Source organism: Phocoena sinus, chromosome 11 (genome assembly GCF_008692025.1).
Source record: "Phocoena sinus isolate mPhoSin1 chromosome 11, mPhoSin1.pri, whole genome shotgun sequence".
In the NCBI taxonomy this organism is placed as follows: domain Eukaryota; kingdom Metazoa; phylum Chordata; class Mammalia; order Artiodactyla; family Phocoenidae; genus Phocoena; species Phocoena sinus.
Genome location: NC_045773.1, coordinates 33,103,818 through 33,122,099, shown reverse-complemented (window position 1 = coordinate 33,122,099; position 18,282 = coordinate 33,103,818). Strand labels below are relative to the sequence as shown.

Sequence of the window (18,282 nt, the reverse complement as noted above, 5' to 3'; positions counted from 1 at the left end):
CTCAGAGCTCATATACTCCAGTGAATAAGCCAAAAGATCCTTTTCTTCAAGAAATTTATACTGTGATGAAGTTTTCCTTCTATATAAATATTAGGTTAACAAAGGGTTAATATAAATACTCAAGTGCAGGCAGCACAGCAGTGAAAACCCCAGCTAGGCCACAATGTCCCTGAGGAATAAGATTCTGTTTTTGTGTCCTATACAACCTGTATTAGAGACTTTATCCAAGAAAGTGACACTTGAAAATTTAAAGATCTGTAAATGAAAAGGGCTCCAAGCATTGAAACACGTTCTCTTTCTGGTTAGTTGCTTTCATGAACTTACTCAGAGGCCCTGTTATATACCCAAAGTTTCTATGGGGTTGCTCTGATAAGTAACCAACAGTCCACTAGATCGAATTTTCCATGAGTCAATCCTAGTGGATACTCAGGGAGAAAAAGAACTACAAACAATTCTTAAACATTTTTCAATAATCATATTATGAGTGTAATATTGGCAACATTTATCTCTTATTTATTTCTGTATTCCTGGCACCTAGCACTACACCTAACACACAGTGAGTACTTTATTTAGTAGGTTTATTTAATCTACTGGAGATCCAACAAAGGTTACCAAAATGATGCTGTATACCTAGCTTCCATACCTTAGTGCTGTCTCTTCTAACACACACACACACAGAGCAAAGAGCAAATATGATTCAATTTTTCCAAATTAAATCTTTAAAACTCATGTACATCTTTCTGCAAATGTACTTTTTAACTTTGGATGGGAGGGAGGTTGAAAGAGTTGACAAATCCTAAGGTCTAGATATCTGGCAGTCCCAAGCAGTTCTCCTAGACATGCATTTCCCTTTGTCCTCAACTGCTCTCAGAAGAGCTGTCAAAGGTGGTCATCACTATAGAGAGAACCAACCCTCTGACAACCAGCTTCGCTGGCACTACGCTAAGCAGTCACACTCAGTAAATGAGGAGCTGGATCTTCTTTTTTCCTTCACATTTGACCAGATCTTAATGACAGAACTTACCATCTGTCCAATTTCAAATTAACAACTGCCAAGTAGTATTTTAGAGGCCAAACATCATTCTGTTATAATAACAAGGGCTTAATAAATCACTCACGTTGAAATGTTAAAGATAAAATAAAAAATAAATGCAAGAAAGTAAATTTCACACACTTCAAGAAAGAAATGCTGGCCACAAAAACAAACTGCTATAGGGTTAAAATGATCCTCATCATCACAACTTATTACCTCAAGTTGTATTCTCTCTCCCTTTTTTTTTTTAAACAAGAAGAGGAGAGTACATGTCTGTGTGGAATAAATATCTGTATTTAATTTAAACAGAATAAAGTTCATATGAAAATGGGTAAAAGATTCTTGCAGAAGCCCTGCAATTTAACTTCACTCTTTACATTTTGGTTTGATATGTAAATATACACATAAAGAAACCCAACCACAGTAAATGTTACACTTTTTCCAGAGGAATGGAAGCAAGTATTACAAATGTGGTCCAGTGTCAGGCAGAACATAATCACAACGTACACTGGTTATTTCCAAATGGTGCTCCCCAAAAGGAAAAACCTGAATGGAAGTACTTAATAAATTCTGTTTTCCATAAAATTCATACAGAAAAAAAAAAGAAAGACTGTGAGCTTGGAGGTCAGTGAGAGTTTTGTTGAATTTCCCTCCTCCTAAATTCTGTCATCTCCTTTTCTAAAGTGGCAAGCCAGCTTCCCACAGACGTGACCGAAATATATTCTTTTTTTCCTGCAAACCATGGTAAGTAACACATACCATGGACATGCACTCTCTCATGGATGACTAGCTAATTGGATGTTGTCTCTTTCAGTTGCAGCTTAATATAGTATAGCCAATGTCTTTTGCAAACAGAAGTAAAACCAAACAAAAGCACTAATGATCTACTTCTTTTCTTTCAAAGAATATGAAGGGCTCTGACTCCATATCTCTACACCCCAAAACAATGCAAACAGATTATAAAGGGATTTAATGTAGAAATTAAAATGAATCAGTTATCTTAATTACATGTTTAGCTACACAGGTCAAATAATATCCCAACGAGCTCACAAAGAAGGGCCAAATTCTTTTGTTTCACTAGAAAAATAAGTTCCTCAAAATAAGTTGACAATGGGCTAAGGATTGGAAAGTTTTTGATTAAAAAGCAATTTTTGTTGGAACACTTATAATGAGATTTGAGCTGCAGAAACAATATAAAATTGAAAGCAGAATTACATATAAAATGAGTACTGTAAAATATCATTATTTTAGTACAATGGAAAATAAGGTGTTTGTGGTTTTACTCTATAAATTCTGTGTTGTCTGTTCATATGTATTCCTTCTTGGCTGTCCTCGGAATAGCCATTCTGATTTCCGAGTCCTTCTGCACCAGCATTCATTTGTGGTGGGGGAACCCAGACAATCAACATCTCCTAGGCACTACTTTTTTCCTCCATTTTATTGGCTTTTCAGGACTAATTCCTGTCCATGCATCACACTGGTGTTCAGTTACACAGCAGACAATGAATTTTCCTAATCCATTTAGTGTGCTGACAAAGCCATGTTCACAATTTATAGAATTTCCTTTTAGACATCTACCTATTTCACAGTTCATTAAGATTCAAACTGAACACCTGTGTTTATGAAGTCAAAAGCAATTTTATACTAACAAGGTGTGAAATATGGCATTTTCTGGGGCTTCCCTGGTGGCGCAGTGGTTGAGAGTCTGCCTGCTAATGCAGGGGACACGGGTTCGAGCCCTGGTCTGGGAAGATCCCGCACGCCGCGGAGCAACTAGGCCCCTGAGCCACAACTACTGAGTCTGCACATCTGGAGCCTGTGCTCCGCAACAAGAGAGGCCGCGACAGTTGAGAGGCCCGCGCACCGCGATGAAGGGTGGCCCCCGCTTGCCACAACTAGAGAAAGCCCTCGCACAGAAATGAAGACCCAACACAACCATACATACATACATACATACATACATACATACATAAGCCAAGCATTTGAAGCCCTTTAAAAAAAAATGGCATTTTATGAAAGCCTGAACAACAATAATAACAACAAAAGCACTAGACTCTGGCCCTATGGAATAAAATAACGTCTACAGCTACCTGTACCATCCTTAATCGGCCAAAAAAACCATTGCAGCCAACAGCCATAACACATTTTAATTCCTCCACCACATGTCTTTCATGTTTTACCTTAGGAAAGCAAGAGTATGAAGCTGCCTTGCAAAGTTCACCCGATTATCTAAAGTCTGCAAAACAGCTAAAACATCTCAGGAAGTAAAGCCTGGCCCCTTTAAACAATGTCTTCACTAGCTAGATACGAGGACATTTTCAGCATTCTGGGGCCCACAAAGCCTGACCCTGGCTCATTTTTATGTGACCCCAAAGTTTTCACATCATTAATAAAGAGAGAATCAAAACAAAGCCCACAGACATTAGGAGAGGTGAAAGTGTGCAGTCTGGCACTGCCATCGTACATACCCTCAAAATGAAAAGGGATAAAAATAAAATGCACGTAGCAGAGGTGGTGACCCCTATAACGACTGTGTTTCTCAAGACTTTTTTTTCTACTGGTAATAAACTGTTTTGCAGACCTCCCAATTGTGGCCACCATGATAGTTACAGCTTTGCAGGTTTATGTCTTTTTCTTGTAGTTAAGAGTGTTATCAATAAAAATTTCCGGGCTTCCCTGGTGGCGCAGTGGTTGAGAGTCCGCCTGCCGATGCAGGGGACACGGGTTCGTGCCCCGGTCTGGGAGGATCCCACATGCCGCGGAGCGGCTGGGCCCGTGAGCCATGGCCGCTGAGCCTGCGCGTCCGGAGCCTGTCCTCCGCAACGGGAGAGGCCACAACAGTGAGAGGCCCGCGTAACGCATAAAAAAAAAAAAAAAAAAAAAAATTTCCAATGATGCCTTTCCTGGTTAAATAAAAACATTTTAAAATGTGAAGCCAATGATGGGATTAGAATGGAAAACTACAAGTGACACTGGGATTTTGTTTTGTATATTTTTTCACCAACCCCCTTAATTTATTAATTTTAAAGACATTCCTTGCAAGTCTTAAGTGATACAATGCACCCTGATTTGGCACTGGGGTGTTCTGACAGTCTTAAAAGTTGGTTTGGGGGCTTCCCTGGTGGTGCCGTGGTTGAGAATCCACTTGCCAATGCAGGGGACACGGGTTCGAGCCCTGGTCCGGGAGGATCCCACGTGCCGCAGAGCAACTAAGCCCGTGCGCTACAACTACTGAGCCTGTGCTCTAGAGCCCACAAGCCACAACTACTGAGCCCATGTGCCACAACTACTGAAGCCCGTGCACCTAGAGCCCATGCTCCACAACAAGAGAAGCCACCACAATGAGAAGCCCATGCACCATAATGAAGAGCAGCCCCCGCTCACAGCAACTAGAGAAAGCCCGCACGCAGCAACGAAAACCCAATGCAGCCAAAAATAAATTTAAAAAAAAAAAGGACACTTTAAATATTATCCTTTGAAGGCTGGAATAAAGTGATTAAAAAGGACTTTACTGCTTGCCAGTCAACCGAAGCAAGAGGTAAAACGGAAAACTGAAATTATTGTTTTAAAGTAAAGGAAAACTCCTTGTAAATCCCACCTTATGTACTGTAGCAAGTATTATTTCCAGTCATTTAAAAAACTCCTTTGCTCAACATGTGTGAGTTCAGAAGAAAGAGTAGTTCCTTAAGTATCTGAATAGTTTGCAAAGCCCTATGTGAATGCATCTAGTCCCGCAGCCCCTGGAGGTCACAAAGCGTTCCTGACTCCTTGTCAGGGTGACTTTTTATATCCAAGAATCCCAGCCTCGCCATGAAGTGGGGTAGAGGGCCCATCTCAATGAGAAACAAACCAAGAACCAAGGAAGGACTCATAAAACTTGTTCTTTTTCTCCATGTGACAACAACATTTTCATTGTCAAAAGCTTGGATTTATGATTCATCTTGAAAACTGACAGCCCAACTTTGCTTTCTAGTTGTGTTATCACACTGAATCATCCATGACTCAGAGGAACAAAAAATGCTGCCACAGGCTCAGAAAACACCGCCTCCTCCACCAGTACCTTTCACAACCTCCCTGAAGAAGTGATCGCCATCATTTCTGTTAAAAATGCATTTAATTTTTACATTACAAATGTACAGCATGTGTATCATAGGCCACTTAAAGATCACCTGAGTCTAACATAAAAAGAAAACACAGTAAGATACTGCTGTCCATTCTTTTACTTTCTTTCTACAAAGGGTGCATGCATGTTTGAATATGTATATATATACATATCACAAACATCTTTAAAGAAATAAAAACTAAATATTATACAATAAATTCTTCTTAATATACTAGAATTCTAGTCTTCATGAAAAATGGTACCCTCCCTAAAGTTTAGGTGACATCCTTCATTACTATGGCCACAGTGCCACTGTTATAGCCACAATGTTACTGTAAGAATTTACATCTCAGAGTTATTCATTCTTATCCCTCTTCATAGCCAGTAGAGGGTTGTACCTAGTAAGCATTCTTGAATCCCTAGTGAACCTCCCTGTTAAGAAAGAACTATAAAACCTGCCATAACCTTTGCCATGAAGATTAAATGAGACAATGTATGTCAGCTTTTTGACACAAAGAAAGCCCTCAGCCACTGGGACTCTTATGGAAAGTGCTAGATTTCTAGTTAAGAGTTTAGAACTTGAGAACCCAAGCCCTGTTACTCACTGTTCTGTGACCTTGAACAAGATACACATCCTCTCTGAACCTCTATTTCCTTGTCTTAAAAAAAAACGGTCAACAATACCAAATTCACAAGTTGTAAGCAAAGTTTAAAATAATGTATTGCATAGAAAACACTTAGCCACACTTCCTGGAAATCAATATAGCTGCCATGTCTTGTGCTCAGTAGAAATTTGGGCAATAAAGTTAAATTAATAAGTCCAAAACCAACAGCTTCTGAGATTATGGGTCCCACCTTGTCCAGCACCTTGCACATCATAGACGCTCAATAAAATATTATCAAATGATACCTTGCTTGTTTAGACAAGTTGAGGGAAGGGTCTACCTAAATTATAGCTGACTGAAGCATTTCTAACTAGATGCAGTAACTCCTGAAATAATCTGTAAGCCTATAAATACCATTCCCTTTCTCAAGGAAAGCCAGGTTGCTTGAATGTAGGCTCAAAAGAGGATCAGTTTTCTTTTTTCTTTCTTTTTTTTTTTTGAGGATCAGTTTTAATCAGAACATAAAATCTTAACATTATCAGAGTAATCACCTTAGCAATATTAGCCTTAAATTATAACAGGTATAAATAGACCTTTTTTTTAACATTAATTTATTTTCGGCTGTGTTGGGTCTTTGCTGCTGTGCGCAGGCTTTCTCTAGTTGTGGCAAGCAGGGGCTACTCTTCGTTGCGGTGCATGGGCTTCTCATTGTGGTGGCTTCTCTTGTTGCGGAGCACGGGCTCTAGGTGCGTGGACCTCAGCAGTTGTGGCACACAGGCTCAGTAGTTGTGGCTCATGGGCTCTAGAGCTCAGGCTCAGTAGTTGTGGCGCCCGGGCTTAGTTGCTCCACGGCATGTGGGATCTTCCCGGACCAGGGCTCAAAACCGTGTCCCCTGCATTGGCAGGCAGATTCTTAACTATTGCACCACCAGGGAAGTCCCTAAATAGACGTTTCATACAGCTTGCATACTCTAGTCCTCAAAAGAACTAAACATTTAGTTTTATCTTCTTTCTTTCCTTTACTTATCTGCCTTTAAACAACCAAAGAAAGATGAAGTCCAATTAAAACCTTGTGTGGAATTATTACTAACCAGTGATAATGAACTCACTGAGTGTTTATGGTACTGTGATCAGTTCTCTACCATACATCCACATACCCAATATAATGCTGACTGGATGAAGGCAGGAACCATATCTGGCACATAGTAGTCATTTAAAAAATATATGTTGAATGAAAAATGCATGAAATCTATAGGGCAAGGATCTTTAATGTGAAACTCTTGGAAATGCTTCAGGGTATCTGTAAACTACCTGAGAGTATATACGTTATTGCACATGAATATAAGTATGTATGTGCCAAGGTGAATTTTCTGGGAACTGAGCCAACAGATCACATGAGATTTTCTTATATTGATTACATTTAAAGAGCAAAACGAAAAATGTTCTGGACCCTTACTATGGAGCTGCCATTAACCTAACCTGCATGTGTTGCCTCTCGCCTTCATGAACACAAAACCCCTACATTCTTTAATTAACATGTTGTCAAGTGTTTTTTCTTACAAGTAGAATGTTTCCCTAAGCTATTTGGAACAGAAATGATTATAAAAGCAGCATCATATACCACTGTCACATAACATATCTTCCAGAATACAAAAAAAGATGCAAAAGAGATGCCATGCCTGGCAGTTCAGAAATCACGCTGGGCCGGGGCAAAGTGTACTCGCAAGAAAACAGAAAGAAATCTTTTAAGTTGGAGCTAGAACAAAATAGATGGCACTTTCATAGTATTTTCATTTCTCTGCATTATTCTAGGGCATAAAAAAGTGACTCCGTTGAAATGTAAAAGTCTGAGCTCAGTAAAAGTAGACACCAAAAATTCAAAGGAGACCCACAAAGGTAGACCCGTAAGAAGTGAGGTAGAGTATTCCCCAAACATCCTGATATACAATAGTAATAACAATCACAACAATGATAATAATCCACACAATTTATAGCTAAAACCCTTTAGTAGAATCAAAGCACATTTCATACAGATGCATCAGGCTGGTACAATGACTGCTGCTTTACAGATCAAGACATGGAGGTTCAGAAATACAAGTCTTGTTCACGTCATAGTGATTAAATGGTGAGGCTAAGGCATGTCCACACATCTTCCACTTCTAAATGCTGTGTTTTTCATATCACATTTTACTTCAGATTATAAAATAATAGCTAGGCCTTTCTTCTTTCTGATTTCTGGATGTGCTGGTAATTCATTAAAATCCATAAAAGTCAAGGTGCTGAAGTCTATTTATTATTATCTCTACTCACATGAAATTAATGTGTTGGTGGATAAGGGTAAATTGGTACGTGGGAAACATCAAGGGAAGTAGCAAAATAAGATACTTGGCCTTACGGTCCTTTGAAGCTATTTTAAAAAGTAAAATGTTATGTTAAGAGCTATGTGGTGTCTGTGTGTGTGTGTGTGTGTGTGTGTGTGTGTGTGTGTGTAATTATTATTCCATTGATTTATTGCACACATGTCAAAGAGCATCTGGGCATCTGTACAAGTTAAAACAAACCTACCCAAGCCACATAGCCACAAACCCAGACAACTTGCCTCCCCTCTCATCCCAGCCTTCAACCTACTACCTCCCAAGCGCAAATTCTGTGGTGGCAAAAGCCTTCCTTGCAGAGATTAACCGTTGAGTCAGTGACATCTGTCATTTTTAACATATTCTAAAAGAGTTGCCAAAGATAGTTGATGGCACAGATTTTCCAGAGAAACCAGTAGGGCTCTTTCCATTCTAGAGAGAGTCCTCTTCTGTTTTAGCAAGAACATTCAGCAATGACTCAGGGATCTAATTGGAGGGAGCTATCACATGTAACCTCTTCTAAGGATGAAAACAGTATCTTTCACATGAATGTAAATTCAGTTCTTTCATTGCAGGGCACAATGAAACATAACATATCTTACCTACTGAATACTCACCCACTAACCCACATTAGGTAGGGAGACTCTTATTTCCCTGTTTTTCCAAGAAGCAGGAAAATTACTTCAGTGTATTTTACCCTGCTGCCAAAAATCCCTTGCCTATGATCCAACAATTAGAGCTAATTTCAACCTAAATTGCTTCCTCTGTGAGATGGATATCATCAGATAACTCTCTTCACTTCCATTTACAAAGATTTTAAAAGAAGAAAAAAAAGGAAAAGAAAATTCCTTGGATATTTCCAGCTGATAAAATCATTAATCTCACAATCCCAACTTCAAAGCAGAAAAGCAGAGAATCATCTCACCTTCTCTGCACATAGAGAGTAATTTTTTCTACTTCAAAGTGCTGTCTCTTTATTGGGTCATTTTAATTATTGAACGTGGGATGGAAGCTATCCACATAATGTCACCTCTGTCTTTTTCATGAAATATGTACAGGTCTAATTTGGACTACATTAATTCGAGAGAGGTAAAAAACAGGGGAAAGAATAAGAAAAGGGAAAGAGGCCACAGAATACAACACTCATCAGTACAAGGAAGAGGTAGTAAGCTTCTCCAAGCTGACTTTTCTCATTCTCTCCTTCTGAAGAGAAACTATCAAGAAGCCTGACTACCTGTTTGGGCAATACCTCAGCAGACTGCCTTGCTTCTCAAATTTCCTTCTACCCAATACACAGCAACACAATTACAGTAACTTCATTAGTAATGCTGGTATTATTGCCAACTTAAGACAGCTGTGAGTACAATCTGTTGCAGTGTGACTGACCACTTTGAAGAAAAACTTGGGCTCTAGAATGGAGGTCAGCAAATTTGGCCCTGTTCAGAGTAAGCCTGTTAGAGAAAGGACAAGCCAGGCATTCCAATTCCCACTCAAGCCTCTTCCCAGGAAATTACAATGCCATGGGTGGCAAACTTTTTCTGTAAAGGGCCAGAGAGTAAATAGTTCCAGCTTTTCAGCCTTACAGTCTCTGTTGCTACTAAATCCTGCTTTGGTAGCACAAAAGCAGCCAAAGACAACACATAGATGAAAGGGTGTAACCATCAAGTTAAATAAATTTAACTTTAAAGTTAACTTATTTAACGTTAAATAAGTTTAACGTTAAATAAGTTTAAAGTTAAATAAGTTTAAATATTAAAATTTTAATAAAACTTTATTTACCAAAGCAGGCAGAGGGCAGGATTTGTCCCAACAAGCCATAGCTTTCCACCCATATTCTAGACAAGTCCAACATGGTAGAAATGGTCTATAGTTGTGCTGTCCCATACACTAGTCTCTAGCCACATGTGACTACGAAATACATGAAATGTGGCTAGTGTGACTAAGAAGCTCCATTTTAAATTTAACCGAATTTTAATTAATCTAAATTTGAATAGCCACATGTGCCTAGTGGCGACAGTATTAGCACAGTTCTAGATACTATTCACTGCTGCCTCCTCAAAGGAAATACAAGCCAACCTCCAATTTATGGCATAGTTTGCAGTTATGTCTTAAAAAATAAAATATCCATGCTTCTACATTCACAATGGAACTATACACAACTGAAAATGGTATTTCTTAAATGTAAAATATCTACATCATTGAAGCCAAAATGACAGTTTTGATTCGAAGCAATCAATTAACTGCCTATTGGCCAATCAAGTGCATAGACCTATCAGGTCCATGCCAAGACCTATCCAACCTGGAACTTGTTTCCTTTCTCCTCTGGACATTGTCCTGCACCTTGACTGAGGGCACAGACCTACAAACTGGCATGGCCCCATTAACTCCTACAGAAAATCCAAACCTACCCACAGACCCCAAAATGTATACATGCAAAGACACGGCTCCAAGAACACAAGAGAGAACATCCAACTCAATCAATCAGACTGCCTTCTCCTAAAGTAATCCATGTAACACACTGCCACAACACAAAAATCAGGTAGATTCACTGCATTCTTTGCTACTGGCCCCATTTAATAATTTATTTTCTGGCAACTGTTTCATTTACATAATAACTAGCTTGTATTTTGCATTTCTTAGCAATGAGATATCATCCAATGAGAAGCAAGAAAATAGGATAGCAACATGTATTTGCGTTTTTTTTCTTAGTATGAATAAGAAATAACAAACCACATTTCATTTAAGAAACTAACACAATATCAGCTTTCTTCAATGGGTAAAAGAATCTTGAAAATTGAGGATACTGCTTAGGATGTGAGAAACCCAAGGGTGCCAGGAGGGGGGCCTACACAGATACACAGTAAAGTAAGGTAGATGACACCCTGACACTTTTATGATTTTTGATAAAATGAAACCGTTTCAGATCCAATCATTTATCTATGGTTCCCAACTGCGAAAAAACTCTGAAAAGTGAAAAAAAAAAATCCAAGTGTGAAGCAAACTCCTTTGGTGGCACAACCTAACACGAACCAACAGAAGGCTCCTTATATAGTCTTTATTTACTCTACTTTAGTGTAAGAAAATTTTTTTCTGCAGAAATATCCATGTTTGCTTATGCGATGTTGCTGCAACCCCATTGGGAGTGTTATACAATCTATGATACTTGCAATGGATCTGACCTTTCCCAAATCCCCAATGTATCTGATATCCAAGATGTATCTGGCCCCAAGGATTTGGATAAGGGATCTTGAAAAGAAAGCTGTTCAGATAGGATATTTTCTATCAACTCAATGTCTGCTGCCCGAAGTCCTGAAACAGCGCCTTACCTCGGTCTGAAGGATGGCAGCCCTCTGTTCTTTGGCAGTAAGCGACTCTTTAAGCACTTCAATGTGTTGCTTGCAATCTGAATTCTGATTGCTAAGAGTTTCAAGCTTTGTTTGTAAGGCAAGAAGTTCTGACTCCTTCTTTGAAAGCTCCTGCTTCAGCTGATCAATCTGTGAAAAATGAAATTACAAAAAATTAGAGCCGCAGCTCCTACTCTTTACATTTGAGAACTACTGAATTCTCTTAATTTCCAAGAACCAGTGATCATTCATCCAACAAGGCAGACCATGAGTTTGCTTAAAAATATGGCTTGAGGTTGAGAGTCCGCCTGCCGATGCAGGGGACGCGGGTTCGTGCCCCGGTCTGGGAGGATCCCACATGCCGCGGAGCGGCTGGGCCCGTGAGCCATGGCCGCTGAGCCTGCGCGTCCGGAGCCTGTGCTCCGCAACGGGAGAGGCCACAACAGTGAGAGGCCCGCGTACCGCAAAAAAAAAAAAAAAAAAAAAATATGGCTTGAGAGTCACTCAGTCTTAGGGGTCTGGGGAGGCTCTTTAAAGGTGACTCAGAGTAGAAAATAGGAAAGGTAAGGTCAGCAGCCTGCCTTCTACCTTCCACACCACTGAGAACCAAGCTTTACAGTGGAATGAAGGCTTCCTGGCCAAACCTACAACTCATCCAAGAAACCACAAAGTCTACTGACCATAGTCCTCAGAAGTGTCAACAGGAAGCTGACAAAGGTAATTACCCAAGACAGAACCTGGACCTTCTCTGCTACTCCAAAATGGAAATGATCATTCAAGGGCATCATTTGACAGAAAAGAATCCTCACCCCAAAAAAAGTAAGCATTGAGGGTTTTTTTTTCTCACATTAAACACTAAAAAGACACAAACATAAAATACATATAACATAGAAAAATAATACAAGAAACATCCATCATTCAATTCACCAAAAGGATCATTAGAATTACCCATATCCCAACCCATTTCTATCTCCTTCTCTCCCACTTTGGAAATAGCTACCACCCTAAATTTTGTGTTTGTCCTTTTCTTGCTTGTCTTTCAGGCTCACCATATATTTATTACATCTGTAAATAATACACTATTTAGTTTTACATGTTTTTTAACTTTATTTGCACTGTGTATTTTTTTTAGCACTTTGCTTTTTGCTACTCAATCTTACGTCCTGGAGATTATATCAAGTTATTGTACGTGCGATTTGTTCATTTTCAATGAAGTACAGTATTCCATTGTAAGACTTCATTAAAATTTGTCTATTCTGCTGTTGATATACATTTGGGTTTGCTTCCAGGGCTTTCTGCCATTACAAAAAGTGCTATTCTAAACATTCTTATACATAGCATCTGGTACACATAGTAAAAATAACCTAGGAGTTAAATTGCTGGACCACATAGTATGCACATCTTTAACTTCACCAGATAACACCAAAGTGTTTTCTAAAGCAGTTATACTAATTTTCATGCTCACAAGCAGTATGTAAATGTATCAATCACTCCATGCCTTTGACAATATCGTATGTCACTGGCCTTTCACATTTTTGCCAGTCTCGTAGGAGTTGTGGTCGATGATCTCCAAAAATGAATGCCACCGATTTCCTCCTACTTGTACACACATGCTGCTCCTCACAACTAGAGGAGGAGTCTATTCACCACCCTCTTGAACCTGGGCTGGACTGTGACTTGCTTCAACCAGCTAAATGCAGCATGTGTCATATGCCTGCTCTAGCCCTAGCCTGTAGGAGGACTGGCAACTTCAGCTTCCTCCCACTGGAAGTCAACCACCAAGACAGAAGTCCAACCAACCTGCGACCACCAGGCTGTGAGGAAGCCCATACCAGCCCATGGTCAAGCCATTGAGAAAGACAGAGAGGCCTGGTGGAAATTGTGGCTCCTCTGTCTTGTTCTTGGTCTTAAAGGGAAGAATTTCAATGTTTCATCATTAAGTTCGATGTTTGCTTTAGCTTTTTATAGGTACTCTTAAGTTTTAGAAAGTTCCCTTTTATTACAACTTTGCCAAGAGATGTTTTTTTTAATGATTAAGGAATGTTTAATATTATCAAACATTTTTTCTGCATCTCATGATTTATCACATTTTTCACCTTTAATATGTTATAATTATATTAATGGATTTAAAAAATATTACTCTCCCTTTGCATTACTAGGAACAATTTCACTTCATCATGATGCAGTATATTTTTTATATGTTACTGGATTCACCTTGCTAATATTTTATCAGAATCTTTTCTATGTTTATGGGTAAGATTGATTTGTAATTTTCCTATCTTGTAGCTTTCCTTGTCAGGTTTTAGTATCAATTTAGCCTTCCAAATAAAGTAGGGAGTGTTTCTTCTTTTAATGTGTTCTGAAATGGTTTATGTAAAATTGCTAATTTTTTCCCATTGATGTTCACTAGAAATCACCAGAAAAACTATCCAGAGCTGGTGTTTTCTTTCTCCAAAGACCATTACTTACTTCAACCATCTTTAATGATTATAGGAATATTCATACTTCTAATTATGAGAATCAATTTTGAGAAACTGTTTTTCATTTAAAATTTTTTCATTTCAGCTAAATTTTCACCTTTATTGGCAGGAAGTTTTCATAAAACCCATTTATCTTTTGATATCTATGGCACTATGGAGAACAGTATAGAGGTTCCTTAAAAAACTACAAATAGAACTACCATATGGCATCTATGATTATCTTTTTTCTCCTTCCTAACAGTCTTCATTTTTACTTTTTCTTGATGAATCTCAGCAGAAGCATGTCCCATTAAATAATCTCTTCAAAGAGCTAATTTTGGTTCTGTTGATCATCCAACATTTTTATCTTCTATCTCATTAATTGTTGCTCTCCTTTTTAAATTATTTTCTTCTTACTACTTTCCTTGGATTTATTCTATTTTCTCTTCCTAACTTTAAGTTGGAATCTAATCTCACTAATTTTCATACTTCTTTCTTTCCATGTATAAGCCTTCAGACCATAAATTTTCCTGTCAGTATCATTTTAGCTCACTCTCCCTAGTTTGATATGTAGTATTGACATTATTGTTCAGTCTTAAATATTTTCCAATCTCCATTATGATTTATTTCTTGACCCATGAATAATTTAGATGTTTCTTAATCTCCAAATATATAGATGTTTCCTAGTTATCTCTGTGGTTTTTATTTCTTACTTGCTCTGTGAACAGAGAACATGGCCTGTTCTATACTAATCATTTGAAATCTGGTGTATCTTGCTTAATGCACAGTATGTGGTCAGTTATCATAAATGTACTCTGTTTACTATGTGCTTTAAAAGAATATGGATCGGACAATTGTTGGGTGCGATATTCTGTATTATGTGCATGACATTTGATAACACTTTTAATTGGGTAGTTTAAGTCTTCTGTATTTTGATCTTCTAATGTGATTCATCTGTTGATTACTTGAGAGTGGGTTAAAACCACCCACTATAATGGTGAAATAATCAATTCCTCCTTGTAGCTCTGCAAATTTTTCAGCTCTCAAATGGTTTCTTTGCCTCAAGGTCTACAACAGCTTTCTTATGATTGGTATTTGGTCAGTGTGTTTTTTTCATTTTCGGTGTATCTTTAACCTTATATTGGAGAAGTTTCTTGTAAATAGCATATACCCAGATTCCTTTATCCTATCTTATAAAATTAGTGGGGCATTCATTATCATTGTGGATACATGTGAATTTATTTCAACCATCTTTGTGCTTTCTATATATGCTACCATTTCTATTTCTTCTCTTTTCTTTCTTGCCTTGTTTTGAATGACTTTTTTTCTCATTCTATTTTTTTGCCTCTACTCTTTTAAAAGTTATACTTTTATACTTATTTAATGTGTTTGTTTTATTTATTTCTAACTGTTAGGGTATTACCCTAGAAATCACAGCAGGCTTACATTTATCTAAGTCTAAAGTCAATCTATGCTTATCTCCTTTCTGAATAATATAAGGACCTTGAGACACTTTAAGTCCAGTCACCATCGTCTTGACATTCACATTGTCATCATATATTTTAGCTCTTTCCTGTTTTGTTTTTCACTCGTCATTTTTTTTTACAGTCCATGTTTGTTTAGATTTACCCCCACATTTGTCACTACCTTTGTTCATTATTCATTCTTTCACCTCAGATATTCCTTTAGGAATCTCCTCGTGCCTGAAATGCATCATTTAAAATTTCCTTTGGTGGCAAACTCAATTTTGGTCTACAAATATCTCAACTTTATTCTTTATTTTATGAATATTGTTGCTGACTATTAAAAGTAATTTTCTAGGTTAAGAGATATGTTCTCACAGCACATTGAGCATATTATTCCACCTTCTGCCTAACAGACGCTATTAAGAAGTCAAGCTCTCACTCCAAATTCATTCCTTTAAAGGTAATGGGGAATTTTTATTTTTTTATTCATTTATTTTTTTGCGGTACACGGGCCTCTCACTGTTGTGGCCTCTCCCGTTGCGGAGCACAGGCTCTGGACGCGTAGGCTCAGCGGCCATGGCTCACGGGCCTATCCGCTCTGCGGCATGTGGGATCTTCCCGGACCGGGGCACGAACCCGTGTCCCCTGCATCGGCAGGCGGACTCTCAACCACTGCACCACCAGGGAAGCCCTAGTTGCCTTTTTTTAACAGCTTTATTGAAATATAATTTATATGCCATACAATTCACCTGCTTAAAGCATACAGGTGATTGTTTTTAGTATATTTACAAAATTGTGCAGCCATCATCATAAGCAAATTTTAGAACCTTTTCATCATCTCAATATGAAACTTTGTAACTATTAGAAGTCACTCTCCTTTCCTCACCCCCTACGCCCAAGTCCCAGGCAACCAATAATCTACTTTGTCTCTATGGATTGGCCCTTTCTGGGAATTTCATATAAATGGACTCTCACAATATATGTACTTTGTGACTGGCTTTTTTCACATAGCACGTTTCAAGATTCATCCATGTTGTACCAAGTATCAGTACTTCATTGTTTTTTATGGCTGAATATATTTCACTGTATGAAGATGTCATATTGTTTCTATCCATTCATCTCATGGTGGACACTTAGGTTGTTTCCACATTTTGGCTATTATGAATAATGCTGGTAAGAACATTCATGTGCAAGTCTGTGTGTTTTTATTTCTCTTGGGTATAAACATAGGTGTGGAATTGCTAGGCCACATGGTAACTATATGTTTAGCTTTTTGAAGAATTTCTAAACTGATTTCCAAAGTGACTATACCATTTTGTATCCCCACTAGCAACCCCAGAGTTCTAATTTCTTCATACTCTCATCAACACTTGTTATTATCTGTCTTTTTACTTATTACCATTCCAGTGAGTATGAAGTGGTATCTCATTATGGTTTTGATTTCTCTAATTATTAAGATGCTATCAAACATCTTTTCATACACTTATTAGCCATTCATATACCTCCTTTGGACAAACGTTTTGCTTTTTAAGACCTTTTCTTTGCCTCTAAGATTTTATGGCTTTATTTTTATGCAAATAGATTTCATTTTATTTATATCCTATTTGGGGTATTTTGAGGTTCCTGAATTTGTGGACTGATACCTGTCATCAGTTTTGGAAAATTCTCAGCTTTCATCTCTTCAAATATGGCTTCTGAATAGTGACTGTCCCTACACTCCATCTCTCTTTCTCTGGAGAATTCAGATTACACTTGCACTACAGCTTCTTATTCTATCTTCTATGTATCTTATCTTTCATGTATTCCATCTTTTTATCTTTTATTTAATTTCTTCTGCCCTGTTTTCTAGTTTATTAAATTTCTCTTCTGCTATGACCACTCTGCAGTTAAACCTATTTATCAAACTTTTAAATTTCCATTTTTATATTTTCCCATTTCTAGACATTTTATTTGGTTCTTTTTAAATTTGCTTGGTCTTGCCCTTTATTCATATTTTCAACTCCTTTTATATTTTAAACATATTAAACATATTTATTTCAGAGTGTTTGCCTTAAAATTTCAATTTCTGAAGTCCTTGCTTTCTGGTTCTGCTGTTTATTCTTTCTACTGGCTTTCACTTATGGTGGCTTGCTTTCTTGCAGGTTTTGTAATTTTTTAATATTTTATACTCATATGTTTTGGAACTTTATCTGGAGAAAACCACTGAGGTCTAAGGTGAACATGTGGTCCTTGAGAGCATTTGTCTCTGCCAAGACCTGGGGCACAACCAAGCAAAGGCCCCTTTAAACTAAATTCGATACTTAAAGCTTTGGGATCACCTCACACTGCACATCTGCGTTAAGAGCCAGCTGTGGTTATGGATTCTCAAAGCTAGTTTTTTCACCTTTCTCTTGGCTCAAAGTTTTAAAATAGATAAATAAATAATTTTCCCTGGAACCCCTTAGTCTAAGGGGGAGGAGAATAGAATGGGGAGTTTATTTTTACTTTATCCCTGCACTAAGAGTGTAGGTGTCTGGGATCCCAGCTCTATGCGGTAGTGGGATTCCTATTTGACTCCTCATCTTGAGCAGACTTAGGCTTCTATCACTTTCCTTTAGTGTCCCTGTGACTGTGAAAACTAAAGTTCAAGTTCACCTGCCTAGCAAATGCCAACAAGAAGACAGAATCAGTGCTCTGCTTATCACTCCAGCCTCCTGCCTTGGCTTAATTTTGGCCCTTCAGATTCCTTCTAACTTGAAAGTTCATAAGTACACTTTAAATTGTATGTTTTTAAACTCTATTTGATCCAGCATTTTTGTTTTCAACAACTAAAACTAGCTAAATAAGAAGCAAGCTACTGACAATAACTACTGAGCATGAACAGAGTGGCATGCTTAAAAAGAACTGAGACCTGCCATCTTCAGAAGTTTTCAGGGTGCA

The 18,282-nt window shown here is 38.0% G+C and overlaps 1 protein-coding gene across 1 annotated transcript in view; it reads right to left on the bottom strand.

Annotated features, from left to right (window-relative positions):
• Positions 1-18,282, bottom strand: part of ERC2 (ELKS/RAB6-interacting/CAST family member 2) — a 1,048,627-nt gene that overhangs the window by 635,298 nt on the left and 395,047 nt on the right. Inside the window, exon 6 of the mRNA XM_032647533.1 lies at positions 11,421-11,588. Within this exon, the coding sequence (XP_032503424.1) occupies positions 11,421-11,588 (168 nt within the window). The remainder of the gene's footprint in view (positions 1-11,420; positions 11,589-18,282) is intronic.